At 42.3% G+C, this 17,278-nt stretch overlaps 2 protein-coding genes and 1 pseudogene across 2 annotated transcripts in view; 2 read left to right on the top strand and 1 right to left on the bottom strand.

Moving 5' to 3' along the window:
* The window catches only part of LOC120431867 (coatomer subunit epsilon-like), a 379,780-nt gene that overhangs the window by 127,270 nt on the left and 235,232 nt on the right, over nt 1-17,278 (bottom strand). The window lies entirely within an intron of this gene.
* Nucleotides 300-11,221, top strand: LOC120432066 (116 kDa U5 small nuclear ribonucleoprotein component-like; annotated as a pseudogene).
* Nucleotides 11,424-13,594, top strand: LOC120432065 (kinetochore protein NDC80 homolog). The gene is made up of 2 exons (XM_039597196.2): nt 11,424-11,663; nt 11,714-13,594. The coding sequence occupies exons 1-2, from the start codon at nt 11,566-11,568 to the stop codon at nt 13,524-13,526; spliced, it is 1,911 nt and encodes a 636-aa protein (XP_039453130.1). The 5' UTR covers nt 11,424-11,565; the 3' UTR covers nt 13,527-13,594.

The following is a 17,278-nucleotide window of genomic DNA, read 5'->3' as shown; positions in this document are numbered from 1 at the left end:
AGGATGCCACACAGTGGACGGATTTTATCGGTTTGGTTCATCGGTGGACAGAATTCTTTGCAGTTTCTGCAGGAGGAATCGGTTTACCGGTGGACGGATGGCTAAGCAATGTTTTGCAGGAGGAAATGGTTCACTTGTTGTCGGATTTTCTCTATAGGAATTGGTCCATCGGTTGACGGAATTCTTCGCAGTTTTTGCAGGCGGAATCGGTTCACCGGTGGACGGATTTCTTTGATAGGATTTTTTTCTTCGCAGTTTTTGCAGGTGAAATCGGGCCACCGCTGGACGGATATTTAGCCATGTTGTATAGAAGAAACTGTTCCATCGATGGAATTCTTCGGTACGAATTGGTCCACGGGTGGACGGATTTCTTTGTCAATCGTGCAGCCGCTTGAGCGAGCGGGAGGACCCGATAGGACAGTGGCGTTTAAACGACCGCCAGAAGCAGGACAACAACGCAGCGGGAGGCCATCCAGGTGGGGTGAAGACGAAGGAGAAACAGGAACCAAAGGCTGACTTCCGGACCTGTATGACGTTTGTCGGTCGGCTGCGAGTTCAAGATCTCTCTTCCCGTTGCCGTTGATTCTCTCTTCCTACTGCCGTTGATTCTGCGCGTCAATTCCACTACAGTGAAGCTGCTCCCCACGCTGCTGAAGTTTGGCAACGTAAGACTACTTGCCACTTGCCATTAACTAAGCTGATCGAACCTGTCAAGGTTCCGTTCGCGGTATCGCTGACCGTCTTAGAAGCGATTAGTTATCTTACGGAATAGTTGGGATTTACAGAATTCTCCTCGAGGACCAAGAACCACGAACTCTCGGTTACCTCCGACACCACGATCCACAAGCGTCAGGCGCCTAACGGCATTGATTCGGCACTTGCACCGCGGGAAGACGACGTTCGAGGACTGTTTGGTGCGACAGACGCACACGCAGTTTTAGGACATGGTCGAGCAGAACCTGCGGTACAAGGACACGCGTGTTTTAGGGAGCAAAACGGGGTGTTAGTATTGAGGCGACGCCGACTACGCTGGTGCTGCCGGACGTGAAGAGCAACGGAATTTGCTTCACGAAGAAGTCGTTTGGTAAGTTGTACACGGACGTTAATGCTGGGGTGAGTGCGGGTGAGTTGGCACGGAAGTTGTGGGGGGATATGTACTTCCACAATAAGAGCTGGAAGTTTAAGAATAAGCCGCCGCACAGTTCGGCGCAGAGGAGCGTTGTGGAGTTTATTTTGGAGCCGCTTCACAAGCTGTTTGCGCAGGTCGTCAGGGATGTGGACACGACGTTGGCGGACACGCTGACCGAGCTGAACATGTGCGTGACGATGGAGAAGATGAAATGCAACAAAAGGCCGCTGTTGATGTTGATTTGTAATCGGTTCATTTGTGATTTGTGAACATATTCAATCGTCGCTGGACAACGCTCAGAGCAAGATTGACCACATTGACATGGGGGTGAAGGAGAGTGGAATATACCAGGACATGCTGAACTGTGTAAGAATTAAAGAATTTAAGATTGCAGAATTTATGAACTTAAGAATTTGAGAATTTCAGAATTAAAAAATATAAGAAATTTAGAATTCTAAGAATTTTTTTTTTAGAATTTTTACAGTTTAAAAATTCAAGAATTTAAGAATTTAAGAACTTAGGAATTTACAAATTTATAAATTTTAGAATATAAGAATTCAAGAATATAAGAATTTTATTGAAGAATTTTTAGAATTTAAGAATTCATGATTTTAAGAATTATAAAATTCAAGAATTTCAGAACTTCAGCATATAAGAATTTATGAATTTTTAGAATTGTTTGAACTTAAGAATTTCAGAAATTACGAGTTTATGAATTTTAGAATTTACGAAATTTAGAATTTAAAAATTTCAGAATATGAGAATTAAGGGAATTTATGAATTTAAGGATTTAGGAATTTCAGAACTTTAGAATTTAAAGAGCTTAAATAGTTCAAATAATCGAAGAATTCAAAGAAATTTGAAAATTTAATGAATTTTAAAAAATTCAAAAGAATTTAAAGATTTTAGAGAATTTAAAGAATTTAAATACTGTAATGAATTTATATAATGTAAAGAATTTAAAGTATTTAAAGAACTTAAAGAATTTAATAGATTTAAAGAATTTAAAGATTTTTTAGAATTAAAAAATTGAAGAATTAAAAGACTTTAAAGAATTGAAATACTTTAGTGAATTGAAATACCGTCATCAGGGGTGACATTGGGTCTGGGGGTGGGATTGGGTTATACAAATTTCAGCATTTTTGTTTGACCCAATCTCATCCCCAGATCCAATGTTTCCCCTGTTGATGGTACTTTAAATAATTGAAATACTTTAAATAATTGAAGTACTTTAAAGAATTGAAAGAGGAACGGCCGTGGCTGACTGGTTACGGTGTTCGCTTTGTAAGCGAATGGTTCTGGGTTCGATGCCCATCTGCTCCCAACGAGAAAGTTAAGAACACATGAATTTGAAATGATGAATATGAACGAAAAATCAAAGTCGCTCGAGGCGGGGTTCGATCCCCCGTCCTTTGGATTGGTAAGCAAAAATGCTAACCACTAGGCCATGTCGACTTGGTGAGCGTGGACTGGAATTAGGAATACTGTTACAGAGAGCGAGTTGTGGCGCTATAACCACGGCAAATAGTGTCCAGGGCATTCGTGGAAATACAATGTCCCATCCCAGAGGGTCCCGGAGTACCAAACCTTCTTAGCATGGTGCTCCCAACGAATACAACCAAAATCTCGGAGCGTATGGTGGTGTGTCCCCACGCTTCTTCCTCCCCTGTCGATTCAGAATTGTGTTGTTGTTCGAACACTCCGTGCTCAAACTCAACCCAATTACGAGTCATCTCTGCGATACGGCTTTACGCAGTAGGCCTGGCCGCTTTAACGCTTGCGATGTTTCAATGCATTCCGATGCAATGGCGCACTACAAATGTTAATAAATGACAAGAAGAGTGCTAGGCGTCATCTAACCTAAGGCACTCTCCAGGATCCCTTCGAAAGATTGGCTGCGCTAGGGTCTGATTAGATTAGATTAGATTGAAGTACTTTAAAGAATTGAAAGACATTAAAGAACTATGTAAATAATGTTAAGAAATTATTTAATTGAAATAATGTATACTAAATCCCCCCTGTGCGCTCTTTTTGGAGGGGCGCACACCGGGGAAGAGCGCAAACGGGGGGAGCGTTATTTCGGGGTTTGAGCGCAAATCGGGGGAGCGTTATTGCGGGGTTTTGGCGTAAAATGGGGTTTTCAGGGTGACCACTCAAATTCCATATTCAAATTCCCGACTTTTTTCCAGACTTTTCCAGAATGCTCAAAAAATAGGCATTTCTTATTTAAAGAATGATTTTAAACAAAAAACTTTCTATAAGAAAAGTCAATATTAGCCACCGAAAAAAAAATCTTAATGAATTTAAAAAAACCCAAATGTAGGTATTTTTTGTAAATACAGAAACTAAACAACAAATAAAGAAAACTTCAAAAATGTAATTTCATTATAATGATTCAGAGTAGAAACACAAACAATTAGTCTTTGAAAAAATAATCAAAAGTTCAACAATGCTTATAACTTCCATGGTATTTTTTAAATTGGCAAACGTAGGGGAGAGTGGGGAGACTTGATCCCCTTTTTTTGTATCGCACATAACTTTGTCAATTACTCACAAAACTATAAACTTTTTGCATGAATTTAAAGCTTAAACATTCATCTATGTTTGGCTTATAAGGGTATATCATCAGATAAACTCTTCGAATCATGCCAAGCGTTTTAAAAAAATATTTTAAACCGGCATTTTAAAAATGTTAGGGGTAACTTGATCCCCCTTTCAACATTTTGAAGAAATCTTAAGCAAAATGTTTCTTATTCATCCAAACTTTAAATTTTCTATAAGTTACAGCAATTTCACATAAAACCTTTACGTTTGTGTTCAAAATTTAACAAGTTTAGTATGTTAAATATTTAAAAACTTAAAATATTATTTTTTAGGTCAAAATTCAGCATGTTTACAATAGCTGGAAATTTTTGTTTACAAAACTTTTGAAAAAAGGTCCAAACTGCAGTAAGTTATGTACAACTATACTAAAGGAAACTAAGTATGAAATCCCAGCCCAATTAATTAATCTTGAGGCTGATTCCAAGGACTGCAAAAATGCAGGGATCAAGTCTCCCTAAACGCACTTTTTTAAACAATTGATTGTAAAAATAGTATGACGATAAATTTAACATCAAATGCGTAAGGGTTTCGAAGTTGATAAGTTTATCAAACAATTAATATACAAAAAATATATTTTTGAATATATTTTTAGTGTTTTTTATGCATATCAGAAAAATAAAAAAAGATCTCTTGGAAGTTTTTTGCAGCTCGTTTTAGAAAAATGTGTGTAATTCAATCTAAATTTTTTTAATTTTTTTTCTTTGTTTTCTACAATGAGTTTTAGTTAATTTCGCACAACTTTCTAGAACAAAGCTAATTGTTTTACCCACATGCTGATGAGATACAGGCTTGGGATCAAATGTCCCCGGGGATCAAGTCTCCCCACTCTCCCCTATAGTTTTTGATATTTTTGTTTAACTTCATCATCATTTTAAATCAAAGAATGATTAAAACATAATTGCTGTTATTATTCATTAAAAGGATTTAGAAAAATCTCAAGAAATTCATAAAAAAAATGTTTTTGCTAAGTTCCCTTTTTGATTTTGTAATTTTTGATATTGATTTTTTTAATCAATGTTAATGTATCGGTATGGTATGCAGTATTTAAGTGTTTTTTTCAATGAAAAATCAGTTTGATATGATTTTATGTTTTCCCACTTATTTTAAGAAAAATGTTTGAAGAGACAATTTTTTAAACAATTGGGTCCTAAAATGAAGCTTAGATTGCTGATATTATTGTTCACAGCGATAAAGCTTATTTTTCTGAGTACAATGACCCTTTGTACGAGCATAAAGAGCTTTAAATGGATTTTTAAATCAATTTTGAAAAATTAACCTCGCGGTCCTTCTTGACAGAAAAGTTCCTACTTGACAGGTCGTTCCAAGGGGACCATAGTTGATCCATCGAAAAAATGTTGTCTTGTCAAAAAAAAAATTTGCATTAAAATGAAAAAAAGTGATCAGAAATGGTTTTTAATCGTGTTTTTTACCGTTGTACATAAAAATTGGCATAGGGCTTTAGTACCCAATTAAGCAATAACTCAAAATTTCTTGGATTATTTTTTTTTGCAATTTCAATATTTTCTTTATGTTTTCAAAACGTAAAAAAAGTTTTTCAATTTTGGATTTTATTCGATATTTAAGAGCGAGTTTTTCGCCAATGTGTAACAGGTCGTATCGAGGTGCTCCGATGTGGATGAAACTTTCAGCGTTTGTTTATCTATACATGAGATGAACTCATGCCAAATATGAACCCTCTACGACAAAGGGAAGTGGGGTAAAACGGGCTTCGAAGTTTGAGGTCGAAAAAACACAAAAAATCTTAAAATTGCTCGCATTTCCGTAAAACTTCATCAATTCCAACTCTCTTAGATGCATTCGAAAGGTCTTTTGAAGCACTTCAAAATGTGCTATAGACATCCAGGATTGGTTCGAATTTTTCTCTTAGCTTTTGCAAATTACTGTCAAAAATGGGTTTTTTTAAAACCTTAATATCTTTTTCCAACAGCCTCCAACACCCATACTCCCATAGGTCAAAAGATAGGTAATTACATGGACTATAAGCCTACGGTGTTAACTTTTTGGCCAATCGCAGTTTTTCTCATAGTTTTTCGATTTTTCTAGAACAAACATTTTACAACGTTAGTTTTTACCCTGTAGGCCGCCATATCGGCACTTTTTGGTCTCAATTTTGTCATATTCGGAATCCTCGGACAATTTCACGTAAGTTAGAAGTATTGGAGTTTTAAATTTGATTGGAAAAATTGCCATTTAGAATGAATTAAAATATTTTTTAACAATTTGTTGGATTAGGGGTAAAACAGGTTTTCGCCTACTTGATACAGCATTTGACGTATTGATCACAGGGTAAATAAGATCTATTTCTTTTTTCAAAAATGTTTTATTTAATTATTTTTTAAATCTAAATTACAACTCCAATACATCTAACTTACGTGAAATTGTCCGAGGATTCCAAATATGACAAAATTGAGACCAAAAAATGCCGTCTTCTTGGCCTGCAGGGCAAACACTAACGTTGTAAAATGTTTGTTCTAGAAAAATCGAAAAACTATGAGAAAAAACTGCCATTGGCCAAAAAGTTAACACCGTAGGCTTATAGTCCATGTAATTACCTATCATTTGATCTATGGGAGTATGGGTGTTGGAGGCTGTTGCAAAAAGATATTAAGGTTTAAAAAAAATCAATTTTTAACAGTAATTCGCAAAAGCTAAGAGAAAAATTCGAACCAATCCTGGATGTCTATAGCACATTTTGAAGTGCTTCAAAAGACCTTTCGAATGCATCTTAGAGAGTTGGAATTGATAAAGTTTTACGGAAATGCGAGCAATTTTAAGATTTTTTGTGTTTTTTTGACCTCAAACTTCGAAGTCCGTTTTACCCCACTTCGCTTTGTCGTAGAGGGCTCATATTTGGCATGAGTTCATCTCATGTATAGACAAACAAACGCTGAAAGTTTCATCCAAATCGGAGCACCTCGATACGACCTCTAGAACAAACCGAGCAATATTTACAAATACTGCCTCTTAAGTTTTTCGCAAACTGAAAATCAAGCTTTATCTATGGTAGGTAATTTACCCATACTCACAAAAAAAAGTTCAAGGGCAACATTTGGAAAAAAAAACATATTTTAAATTACTTAATGAATTTAGTTAAACAATTACAAATATTTACCCAAAAAATCCATTGCCAAACTCAAGTTTAAATATTCAATTATGTGACAAAATAAAATAGAACAATAATTCTAAGCTGGCCATTAGGCTCTATTTTTATATTAATTTTTCATTAACTTTACCTCTTGTTTTATGAACAAAAACTAATAGCGATCATTTGATTCATAAAAAAGACTCCAATATTCATAAAAATTTTGAATGTCTTAAACAGCTTTTCCATACTCAAATATATTGGAATAGTAAAAAGAACCTTAAATTTAAAGTAAGTTACTATAGCAGAAATGAGTGAATTCAATTTGAAAATTGTACAAAATATTACAAAAATATTCAAGAGTTAAAAAATAATTTTTGAACAAGTATGCTCAGAATTCCCGACTTTTCCCGACTTTTTTACAAAAAATCATAAATTCCCGACTTTTTCCCGATTTCCCGACTTGAGTGGCCACCGTTCGTTGGCCGATGAATTTTATTTTTGTTCTCTTTATATATTTTTCGATAGAAACGATCCGATTTTTGTTTTTTGAGACAAGCAAGTCGTATTGCTGGATTAAGTCCTTTCCATACATCAGTAGTGCGGTGCCTGTGTGGACGCTTAGTCCTGTTTTTTCGTGTTATTTTCCGTCTCTTTTGTGTCGCTGTTCGAGTGCATGGGGTGATTGGTCATTATAATTAAATAATGGCATCAGTAGTGCGGTGCCTGTGTGGACGCGTAGTCCTGTTTTTTTCGTGTTATTTTCCGTCTCTTTTGTGTTGCTATTTGTGTACATAGGGTGATTGGATTTCTTCTTCTTCTTTTTTCATTTATTTTTTGTTCGCGCGTTCGTTGGCCGATGAATTTTATTTTTGTTCTCTTTATATATTTTTCGATAGAAACGATCCGATTTTTGTTTTTTGAGACAAGCAAGTCGTATTGCTGCATTAAGTCCTTTCCATATCATCGAGGATCGGAAGGCACGTCGACGGATATGTTTTAAGGCTTATGATATAAAATAATTTTAATGAATGAAGCCCTTCCTACATCACCGTTGATCGGAAGGCACGCCGACGGAGAATTTCTGGAGAATCGCGGTCGAATTAATACTATATTTAAATCCCTAGATAGGTATCTTTCCGCAGCCGGCTGCCTAAGATTTTTAAAATTTCAACCGACAAACAAATTGCTCATGGTCGCATCACCTACCACAGTGAATCCTGACCTCATACCCATCTTACTAACCCCTCAAAACTCATGTGATACTTTGTCGGAGACGCAGTCGATTTGGCGGTCCCATCACTCAAGTATCGGCTAACATTCCCATCCACTTCCCCGTGTCTTACCACTGGTCGTGGCCGGCGTCGGTATTGATCAGCACGATAAAGACCTTTGAAAATTGCGAAGGGGTGATGATTGGTTCCTACTTTTCATCTGTGGTCCACGGAGCAATGTTTGTGGGTCCTGGTCAATAACGAAGAAGCAGCTACGAGTAGACACCAATGCTATGCTATGCTATGCTATTTCCCGACTTGAGTGGCCACCCTGGGTTTTCTTTTTTAGTGTACCTTATTCACATATAAATGAAATATTTGTATAAGGGGTCATCCACAAAACACGGGTAAGGGACCATCCACAAATCTGGGTATCCAAGAACTCCCGAATCCCGTGAACTAACCATCGGTATAGCTTCAGGTAGCTTCAGTGAACCACGATGGATACCCTTCGCCATGTTGGATTGATATGGGTCCTCCAGGAACTCCCGGGAGTTATGACCTGATGATCTACCTGATCAACGGGGGTCTATATGGGTGTATTTATCATCGGTATAGCTTCAGGTAGCTTCACTGAATCACAATGGATGCTCTGGATTTCGTTGAATTGTTATGGGTCATCCAGGAACTCCTGGAAGTGATGACCAGATGATCTACCTAATCAACGGGGGTCTACATGGGTGTATTACTATCGGTATTGCTTAAGGTAACTTTAGTGGACAGCGATATTTACTCTGCAGCTTATTGGAATGTTTGGGGTTTTCCAGAAATTCAGGAAGTCATGGCCTGGGTGTCTACTTAAACCAGCCCATGACTTAAGGGAGTTCCTGGATGACCTAGAACAATTCAACATGGCGCAGGGTATCCATCGTGGTTCACTGAAGTTACCTTAAGCTAAAAACGAAACTATTGGCACTACGCCCCCCGGGGCATGGCCTTCCTCTAACGTGGGATTTCTGCTCCAGCGCCTCTGACGAGACAGGAGAAACCGGGACCGACGTTTTACTTCACCATCCGATAGAAGCTCAGTGGATAAGGCGGGAATCGAACCCGCGTCTCATAGCATCATCGGGATCGGCAGCCGAAGCCGCTACCCCTGCGCCACGAGACCCACATACCTTAAGCTTTACCGATGATTAATTCATCCAAATAAATCTCCGTTGACCTGGTAGATATCCAGGTCATGACTTCCAGGAGTTCCTGGATGACCTATAACAATCCAACGTACCTCAGAGTATCCTTCGTGGTTCAGTGAAGCTACCTGTAGCTATACCGATGGTTAATACTCCCATATAGAGTCCCGTTGATCAGGTAGATCATCAGGTCATAACTCCCGGGAGTTCCTGGAGGACCCATAATAATCCAACATGGCGAAGGGTATCCATCGTGGTTCACTGAAGCTACCTGAAGCTATACCGATGGTTAATGAATTTCAAGAAATTAATGAATTTAAGAATAAAAAAGATTTCAAGAATTTAGGAATTGTGAGACGTTTGAATTTGAGGATTGAAGGATATAATAACTTAAAAACCTAGTTAAAAATATAGTTTTTTTTTTTGGTAAATTTAAACTCCATGTATATATAAATTATTTTTTGGGATTTAATAATTTATGAATTATATAGTTTTAGGATTGAATGGTTTTTTTCGTTGGATTTCCAAAGATCAGTTTTTTTTATTTTCGGAAATTTTTAGTTGATGATTTCTTATTTCTCTTCCAGATGTTGGCGCTGATTATGAACGGGACGTTGCACGCCGAGCAGGAGGTTCGAGTGCTGAGTGCGAACTACTCGCTCGTGGAGGAGGAATTTCCCAAACGCTGCAGGTCGAGAGGTTGTGGATCTACGAGGCGTGTTACAAGGTCGAGTTGAACCGCGTCCAAGCCGGGAATTCTCATCGAGGGAACCGACCAGTGTATCCTCAAAACCACGACCATCACCGAGTGAGGATGTGTATCTTCCGGCTGCTCAAGTTCAACACTCAGTCTATCATCAAGATCGCCGTCAAAACGAGATGCGACCTGCGCAAGATATACTCCGAGAATGACATCAAAATGGCCGAACTGGTGGTGGCCTTTTGCGAGGTGTCGTTGAGACCAAATCGCTAAAGTGTTTCGCCGAGACGCACAACAAAAAGTACAAGATTACGATGATTGCGGAACCGCTGGAGAAGGACCTGGCCGAGGACATTAAGAACGGATCGGTTTGAATCGGTTAGAACAAGAAGAAGCTCGGCGCGTTCTTGCAGCTCAACTACGACCGTGATCTGACCTCGGCACGATCGATCTTGGCCTTCGGCCCGGACAACACCAGAAACAAACATCCTCGTCAACGACACGCTGCCCTTCGAAGTGGACAAAACTGCTCGGTGCTGTCAAAAACTCCATTGTGCAAGGCTTCCAGTTGGGCACGCGTGATGGACCACTCTGCGAGGAACCCATCCGGAACGTCAAAAGTTCAAAATCCTCGACGTCGTCATCGCCCAGGATCCGCCCGCCGAATCGCCTACTCAGCCTTCCTCATGGCCACACCCCGCCTCATGGAACCGTAAGCGTAAGCCCCCGCCGATTGCGTTTTCTCCGTGTACACCGTCCCCGTCCGGCGACGTGGCCACGTCACCCAGGACGCACCCTTCCACGATTCCACCTCTACATCATCAAAGCATTCAACCCCGCCATCAATTCGTTCGGCTTCGAAACCGACCTGCGACCCTCGGCTCGAAAAGCGCTCACGTGCAGTGAAAAGATGTCCCGGGTGGCAATCCTCCGGCGTAACAATGATTACATGTTAGAGGCGCCGGAACCGTTTCACCAAATGCTGAAAATGATAATGATGAAAATGATAACTTAATAAAATATTTTTTCAAATAAAATCAACAAAAAAAAACTAGCCCAGAACGACTATTTCCGTTTCACTACCATTCCAAACCGATATCCGTCCCCCGGAACCGTTTTTCTGCTTTCCTGGAGGATTTTTCCGGTACCCAGCGCATGTCAAATTTGACATCGGCTTCACCATGTTAAAATTAAGTTCGGGTACTCGATGTCAAATTTGTTTGACTACGCTTTGCGCCGTTTTGATTGGATCCACTCAAATTTGAGTTCCCCTGGTAAGCGTGTGGATCCTAGATTATAAACTCTTTTTTATACTTCGACATTGGCCCAATTACATTGTTTTGCTAGATTTATAAAATTTTCAACCCATTGCAAGGAAATAAAAAATATGGACAGCCTCCTCAAGACAGTTATATCGACACTACCCCCTTGAATCCAATCCTGCCACATTTTGAACCGTCGATAAGTTTTGAAAGCAAAACAAAAGGCGCAAAAGAGAAGCAGCAAAAACAAGCTGATTTGTGACGGTTTGCCTGGTGTCGGTTAGAAATTCTTATAAACTGAATTTTTAATGTAATTTTAAAAGTTTTCGCATTGGTTTAGTGCATTTCTTGGTGGTAAAAATGTCCACAGCCAAGCAGCGCTCTACAATGCCTCGGCGGACGGAGGAGTTTGACTTTTCCGGGCCACCTTCGTCGATGAAGAAACCGCCGGCCCAACGGTAAGATTTCCGTTCTTGAGAGTGTTCAAATTTAAAATATTTTTTTTTAGCCTGAGTCGCATCGCTCAACCCATCCGGAAGCTGTCCAAGGCCAGTCTGGGTGCGGCGGCGCTGTCCGAGAACCGTCGATCGGCGTCCACGGACCGGTTGAACGTGGTCGGAGGAACCCCGAACACGGTCCGCAAGTTGCGACCGTCGAAGCGAAGTCTGAGTGCAACTCCCGCGGCGTCCCGGACGCCGTTGAAAAGTTGCGAGAATGCGACGTCGGTTCCGGCTACCGTTGAGAAGGACCGCCCACCGGTGGATAATCGCGATTGGATGGCGGGCCAGTGCGAGCGGATTTGCGACTATTTGGTGACGATTCCGGAGCTGCCGCACGAGTTTGTTGAGCGGAGGAATCTGAAGGCCATGAGCACGAAGCAGTTTCTGCTGATAATGTCGCACTTGTTCAAGCAAATCGGCGGCAGTCGGTACAAGATGGGGAACAATAATTTTATCGACGTGATTATGAAAACGATGGCCGAGTTGGAGTACCCGTTCACGGTGAACAAGTCGATGCTGAAGACTCCTAATGTGCCACACTCGATTAACCACATTATCGTCATGATTGGCTGGTTGATTCAGCTGGCGCCGGCCGTTGACCACAAGGTGGTACCGCTCAAAACGGACGCTAATCTGCTGGAAGATTTCTCGTCGGCGGCGTATCAGGAGTTCTTTTACGAGCGAACCCAGGAGGGCTTTGGCTTGTGGAATCTGAAACGGGAGGAGGAATTTGGTGATGTGGTTCAGGAGCTGACCGATCGGCTGGTGGAGGCCCGCACGAACGGGTTGAACCAGAAGCAAGTCGGCGATCGGATCGCCGAGCTGGAACAGGAGTTGGCGGACATCAACAACCGAACCATACAGCACGGTCGCGAGCAGAGCATGGACGGTCTCGTCGGGGCCATCAATGAGCAAGAGAAGCTGAGGACAAAGTTAAACGAGGAGGTCAAATCGCTTCAAAGGCAGGCCAATAAAGCCCAAGAAGATTACTATCTAAAGCAGGAAGATTATTACGCAAAGGTGAAGAAGTTTGAAATGCTCAAGCAGGAAGTCAACGGACAACAGCTGGCCGCCTTTGAGCGGGACGAACTAATGAACGCCATCTCTGCCAACAGGAGTCTCTTTACGGCAAAACGGCTTGCGGTCAGCACGCTCGAACAGGCTTCCTGTGACCACCAGATTGCCGTTTCTCGCCTTATCAAGCAAAAGTTCAGCCTTATAGCAAACCTCAACACAAAGCTCCACCAGTTCGCCGACAATCTCAAACCCCTCATCGAATTCGATCCGCCCACGATTGACCTCAAAACAGAAAATTACACCGAACTGCTCGCAGATCTCCAAACCATCCAAACCCAGCTGACCGCAATAATGAACCAACAGTCCGCGATGTACGCCACCATCAGCGAGCAAAAGTCCCAGCTCGAGCACCACCTCTCCGACCTGCAAATCCAGCACGCTTCCGTCGAAAAGGCCCTCGCCGAGATGACCACCCGGTACGAGCACCTCCAGCAGCAGCGCGAAACCCTCATCGGCCAGCTATCGTCGGTTAACGCGGAAAACTCCCAAGCATCGCACCGGAAGCAGGACGAACGGCACCAGATGGAACGCGAGCTGGAAAAACTGCGCGAACAGTGCGAGCAGAACCGGAAGGCCGTCGAGAGGCTCGCCCAGGACAAGCAGAAGCTGATGCTGGAAAAGCTGGAACGCTGCCAGGAGATGCTGCGCGAGAAGAAGGACTTTGTGGCGGAGATCACGGCGCAGGTCGAGGAGATTGAGGCGGTGATGGCGGGTGTGGAGCGCGAGTTGGGACCGGAGGAGTGAGTAGAGTGTGTTGTGTGTTTTATGTGTGTGTGTGTATTTTGAATATACGTGCCGTATTTTGGGTGCTATTCGATGGTTATTTTAAATACTGCAGTGATTTCTCACCAAAACTTCCTATTTTATTCTTGTTCAGACACATTTTACCTCGGCATGACACCTTTCCAGTCTCGGCGGAATAATTAATAAAATGAATTGCGCAAACTTTGGCGAACTTGAACTCAAGACAAGACTCTCTTCCGTGTCAATATGCAAGTCTGCTTGTAACCAAGTGGTATCGGAGTTGTTAAGATATCGCCGTAGGCTTGACATAATAAGAAGTCGTTGTCGTAAACTGTCAACTGATACACAATTGTATGTATGGTTACTTTTGCTTCAATCTTAGCAAAATTGAGCTCGCGAAAATCTATAGCAACAATCCGACGACAATCTCGAATTCAACGATATGATGTGAACCAAATCTATACGCGGAAGGAGAGAGAACGGACATTTTTGAAAGTTACAGCTGAAGAACGTGCGTGGATAGTTCAGCTGTATCAAAGCTGTCCTGTGTTGCTTTTTGACGAGGCGAAGATGAGATTCGTGCATCGCTTCAACAAGCCGATAAGCGTGTCGTCGGTCCACCAAATTTTACCCATGGCCGGATTCACGTGGAAGGTTATTGGTCGACGTGCTGTCCAGTTTTCAAGTAAACGAAAATAATCGATTTTTGAAAGATTTGTCCTCGAATGCGTGGGATTACAACAACCTTGCTTTTATTGATGAGGCGTCTATAGATAATAAGGGTATTCACCCGTTGGCGAACAAATAATAAGGAAGGATGGAAGGGAGAATTCAAACGGAAGACGAGAGTGTCGTTACTTAGTTTTATTGGTTATAATGTATGGTGCATTGGCACGAAGACCGATAATCACACCTATGCGATACACTGGTTTGACACCAACTGTTGTCAAACGAACGGGGTAGCCTCTTTTCTGATTGCGACAACTAACGGTGTACATCCTTAATTCTGAGACGAGAGAAACAACCCTACTCCAAACCATAACATTTAGGCTTGAAACGTTTTCAGTAGTAGGAACATTCACCGAGATTCCTTTTTAGAGTGTGTAAGTAGTTTTGTTACTTCCGGTAAAGTGATGCAGCACCCAGAAGTGTATTCCGTTTGGATTTTAGACGGCGCTTAAAACGGCATTGTTGAGTATTTTGTTAGAATGGCAATTGAACACTAGTTTAGATAGTAGGCTATGATCTGGTTTGTGAATAAAACCTCACTCTTTCTTTGACACCGTTACTAAGCAGTTGGTCTTTTCGTTTACTTTGCTAACGGTTATGGGCCCAGAAAACCCTAACCCGGTGAAGAAGTTTCTGGAAAATTTTGGAGTTCGCCGGAAGTGAAGTTTGTTTTGCGAGATGGGAGACGAGAAGCACTTGAAGATCAAGCCGTTCGATGGGACCGGTTTCAACACCTGGAGGTACCGGATGCTGAGTTACCTGGAAGAGCTGGAGTTGGAACATTGCATCGTGCAAGCGGCGGAAGAAGAGGCATTCTGGAACATCCCGGAAACGGACAGCGCGGCGGTGAAAGTAGAGAAAGAGGCGAAAAAGAAGCTGAGGCGGAAGCAGGATCGGATGTGCAAGAACGTGATTATCGGGGCGATTGCGGACGACCATCTGGAGTACACGCAGGACAAGAATTCGCCGAAAGAGATCTGGGATGGCCTGCATGACGTGTTCGTGAGGAAGAGCCTGGTCAACCGGTTCCAGCTCAAGTTGCAGCTGTTGGGACTGAAGTACGACGAGAGCAGCAAGTTGGAGAGCCATTTCTTGCGGTTCGATCAAATGGTGCGTGAGCTGAAATCCGTCGGGGCGAAGTTGGACGACGAAGACGTCATTTGCCACCTGATGCTCACCATGCCAACGTCGTTTGAGTCGGTAAACACTGCCATGGAAACCGTCTCGGAGAAGCTAACGTTGGAGTACGTGAAGGGAAAGTATCTGGACGTGGACTGCAAGCGGAAAGGCTCGAGCTCGCATGATACGGAGGCGCAGGACTCGGCGTTTGCTGGCAAGGTCAGGTCGCGGATGAGATGCTACAGATGCGGCAAGTTGGGCCACAAAAAGCTGGACTGTCCGGAAGCTGAATCTCAAGGGGATTTGCAGCAAGACAGGAGATCCAGGGAGCAGAAAAACGTGGCCGCGATAACGTTTGTGGCAAGCACCGGAGGCGATGGAGAGAACCAGCGATGGTACCTGGATAGTGGGACTTCGGAGCATATGGCCAAGGATGTGCGGATGTTCGAAGCGTTGGAGAAACTGAAAGAACCTGTCGTGATCGTCACGGCCATGCGAGGAGAGGAACTGGTAGCCAATCAAAAGGGAACCGTAAACGTGATTGCCGAAGTGGATGGCCGGAAACTGGATATCCGCATCCAAATGTGCTGTACGTTCCGGACTTGGCGACGAATCTGTTGTCCTTGCAACGGCTGGAATTCTCGGGTAAGCAGGTGAATTTCGCGAGAGGCGCTGTGACGGTTGAGGATCCGGACGGCGGTGTCGTAGCAACCGGGAAGCGTGTTGGAGGTTTGTACACGATGGACTTTGTTGTTGGTGAGACCCCTGGTGTTGCCATGGTGACTGGGATGGTGGATCAACAAGAACTGTGTCTTGGCAACGGATCCGCGAGAGGTGAACCGGCGGTCGTGAAGCAGACTGGAGAACCGGAAGAGATTGGAGAAGACTTCGATGAAGAGGACGAATGTGGTGAGTTGTCTCGAAGCCTGGACGAGGATGTCGAACTGTGCAGCGAGTGGTACCCACGTGATGCGATCCTGGCCGTCGGAGCGGATGACCTGTACGACGTGAGTGACACTGGATGTCGGCCGCGAGGGAAAACTGCCTTTTCCAGGAAGCTGAAGTTCAGGCGGAGCCCTGGCCGAATGAAACAGAAGAAGGAAGACAGTTATATGAATTTGCGCGGCTGGTTGACACCGGACGTTCTGGACCGGAACGACGGACCGATCGAGAGACGTTTGAAGCGTGACTTGAAGAAAAACAGAAGCAATGCTGTTCCACCCTGCCGATTGCTGGGATTGTCCAATTAAGGCGGAGTGTTAGAATGGCAATTGAACACTAGTTTAGATAGTAGGCTATGATCTGGTTTGTGAATAAAACCTCACTCTTTCTTTGACACCGTTACTAAGCAGTTGGTCTTTTCGTTTACTTTGCTAACATATTTAAGATCAATCATCGTAGTTTTTCTTCCCGCATATGCACCGTTTTTTAACCCCATCGAGCTAGTGTTTGGTTACCTTAAGCAATATTTGAAGCGAACTTGTGTAGAAAATAGTAAGACAGATCTTGTAGACAGACCATCCTATATACTACCTGAAGCAAAAATCTCGATTTCGCCAGAAGTGGATAATAGCAGTTTCTTCAATGATGGTAGTATACTTCATCTTCTATATATATATAAAAAATTTCGACGATTTTGTTCTAACGCGAATCAGTTCAATACGGAGCGTCGGATCGAGTTGCTCTTTGTTACGTTGGGTTCGTATAAGCCCAAGGAAGGTTTATACGCTAACTAATTGACACTTTGGCCACACTGGAACTGATTCCAGAGCATCGGCAATTGTATGGAGAAAGTTACGCAAAATCAAATTTTGATCACAAGGAGGCTTAATAAGCAAAAAAGCAAAAAACGTCAACCAACGGCATAACGAAGTTTGTCGGGTGAGGCTTGTTTTAATATAAAA

Source organism: Culex pipiens, chromosome 3 (assembly GCF_016801865.2).
Source record: "Culex pipiens pallens isolate TS chromosome 3, TS_CPP_V2, whole genome shotgun sequence".
Classification (NCBI taxonomy): Eukaryota; Metazoa; Arthropoda; class Insecta; order Diptera; family Culicidae; genus Culex; species Culex pipiens.
The sequence above is the reverse complement of the archived record's forward strand: the minus strand, read 5'-3'. Positions and strand labels throughout refer to the sequence as shown.

Bases quoted from the DNA above. Each gene is read 5' to 3' on its own strand.
- LOC120432065 (XM_039597196.2), top strand. From the start codon at position 11,566: ATGTCCACAGCCAAGCAGCGCTCTACAATGCCTCGGCGGACGGAGGAG. The intron at 11,664-11,713 runs GTAAGATTTCCG...ATTTTTTTTTAG, and splicing joins AAGAAACCGCCGGCCCAACG to CCTGAGTCGCATCGCTCAAC.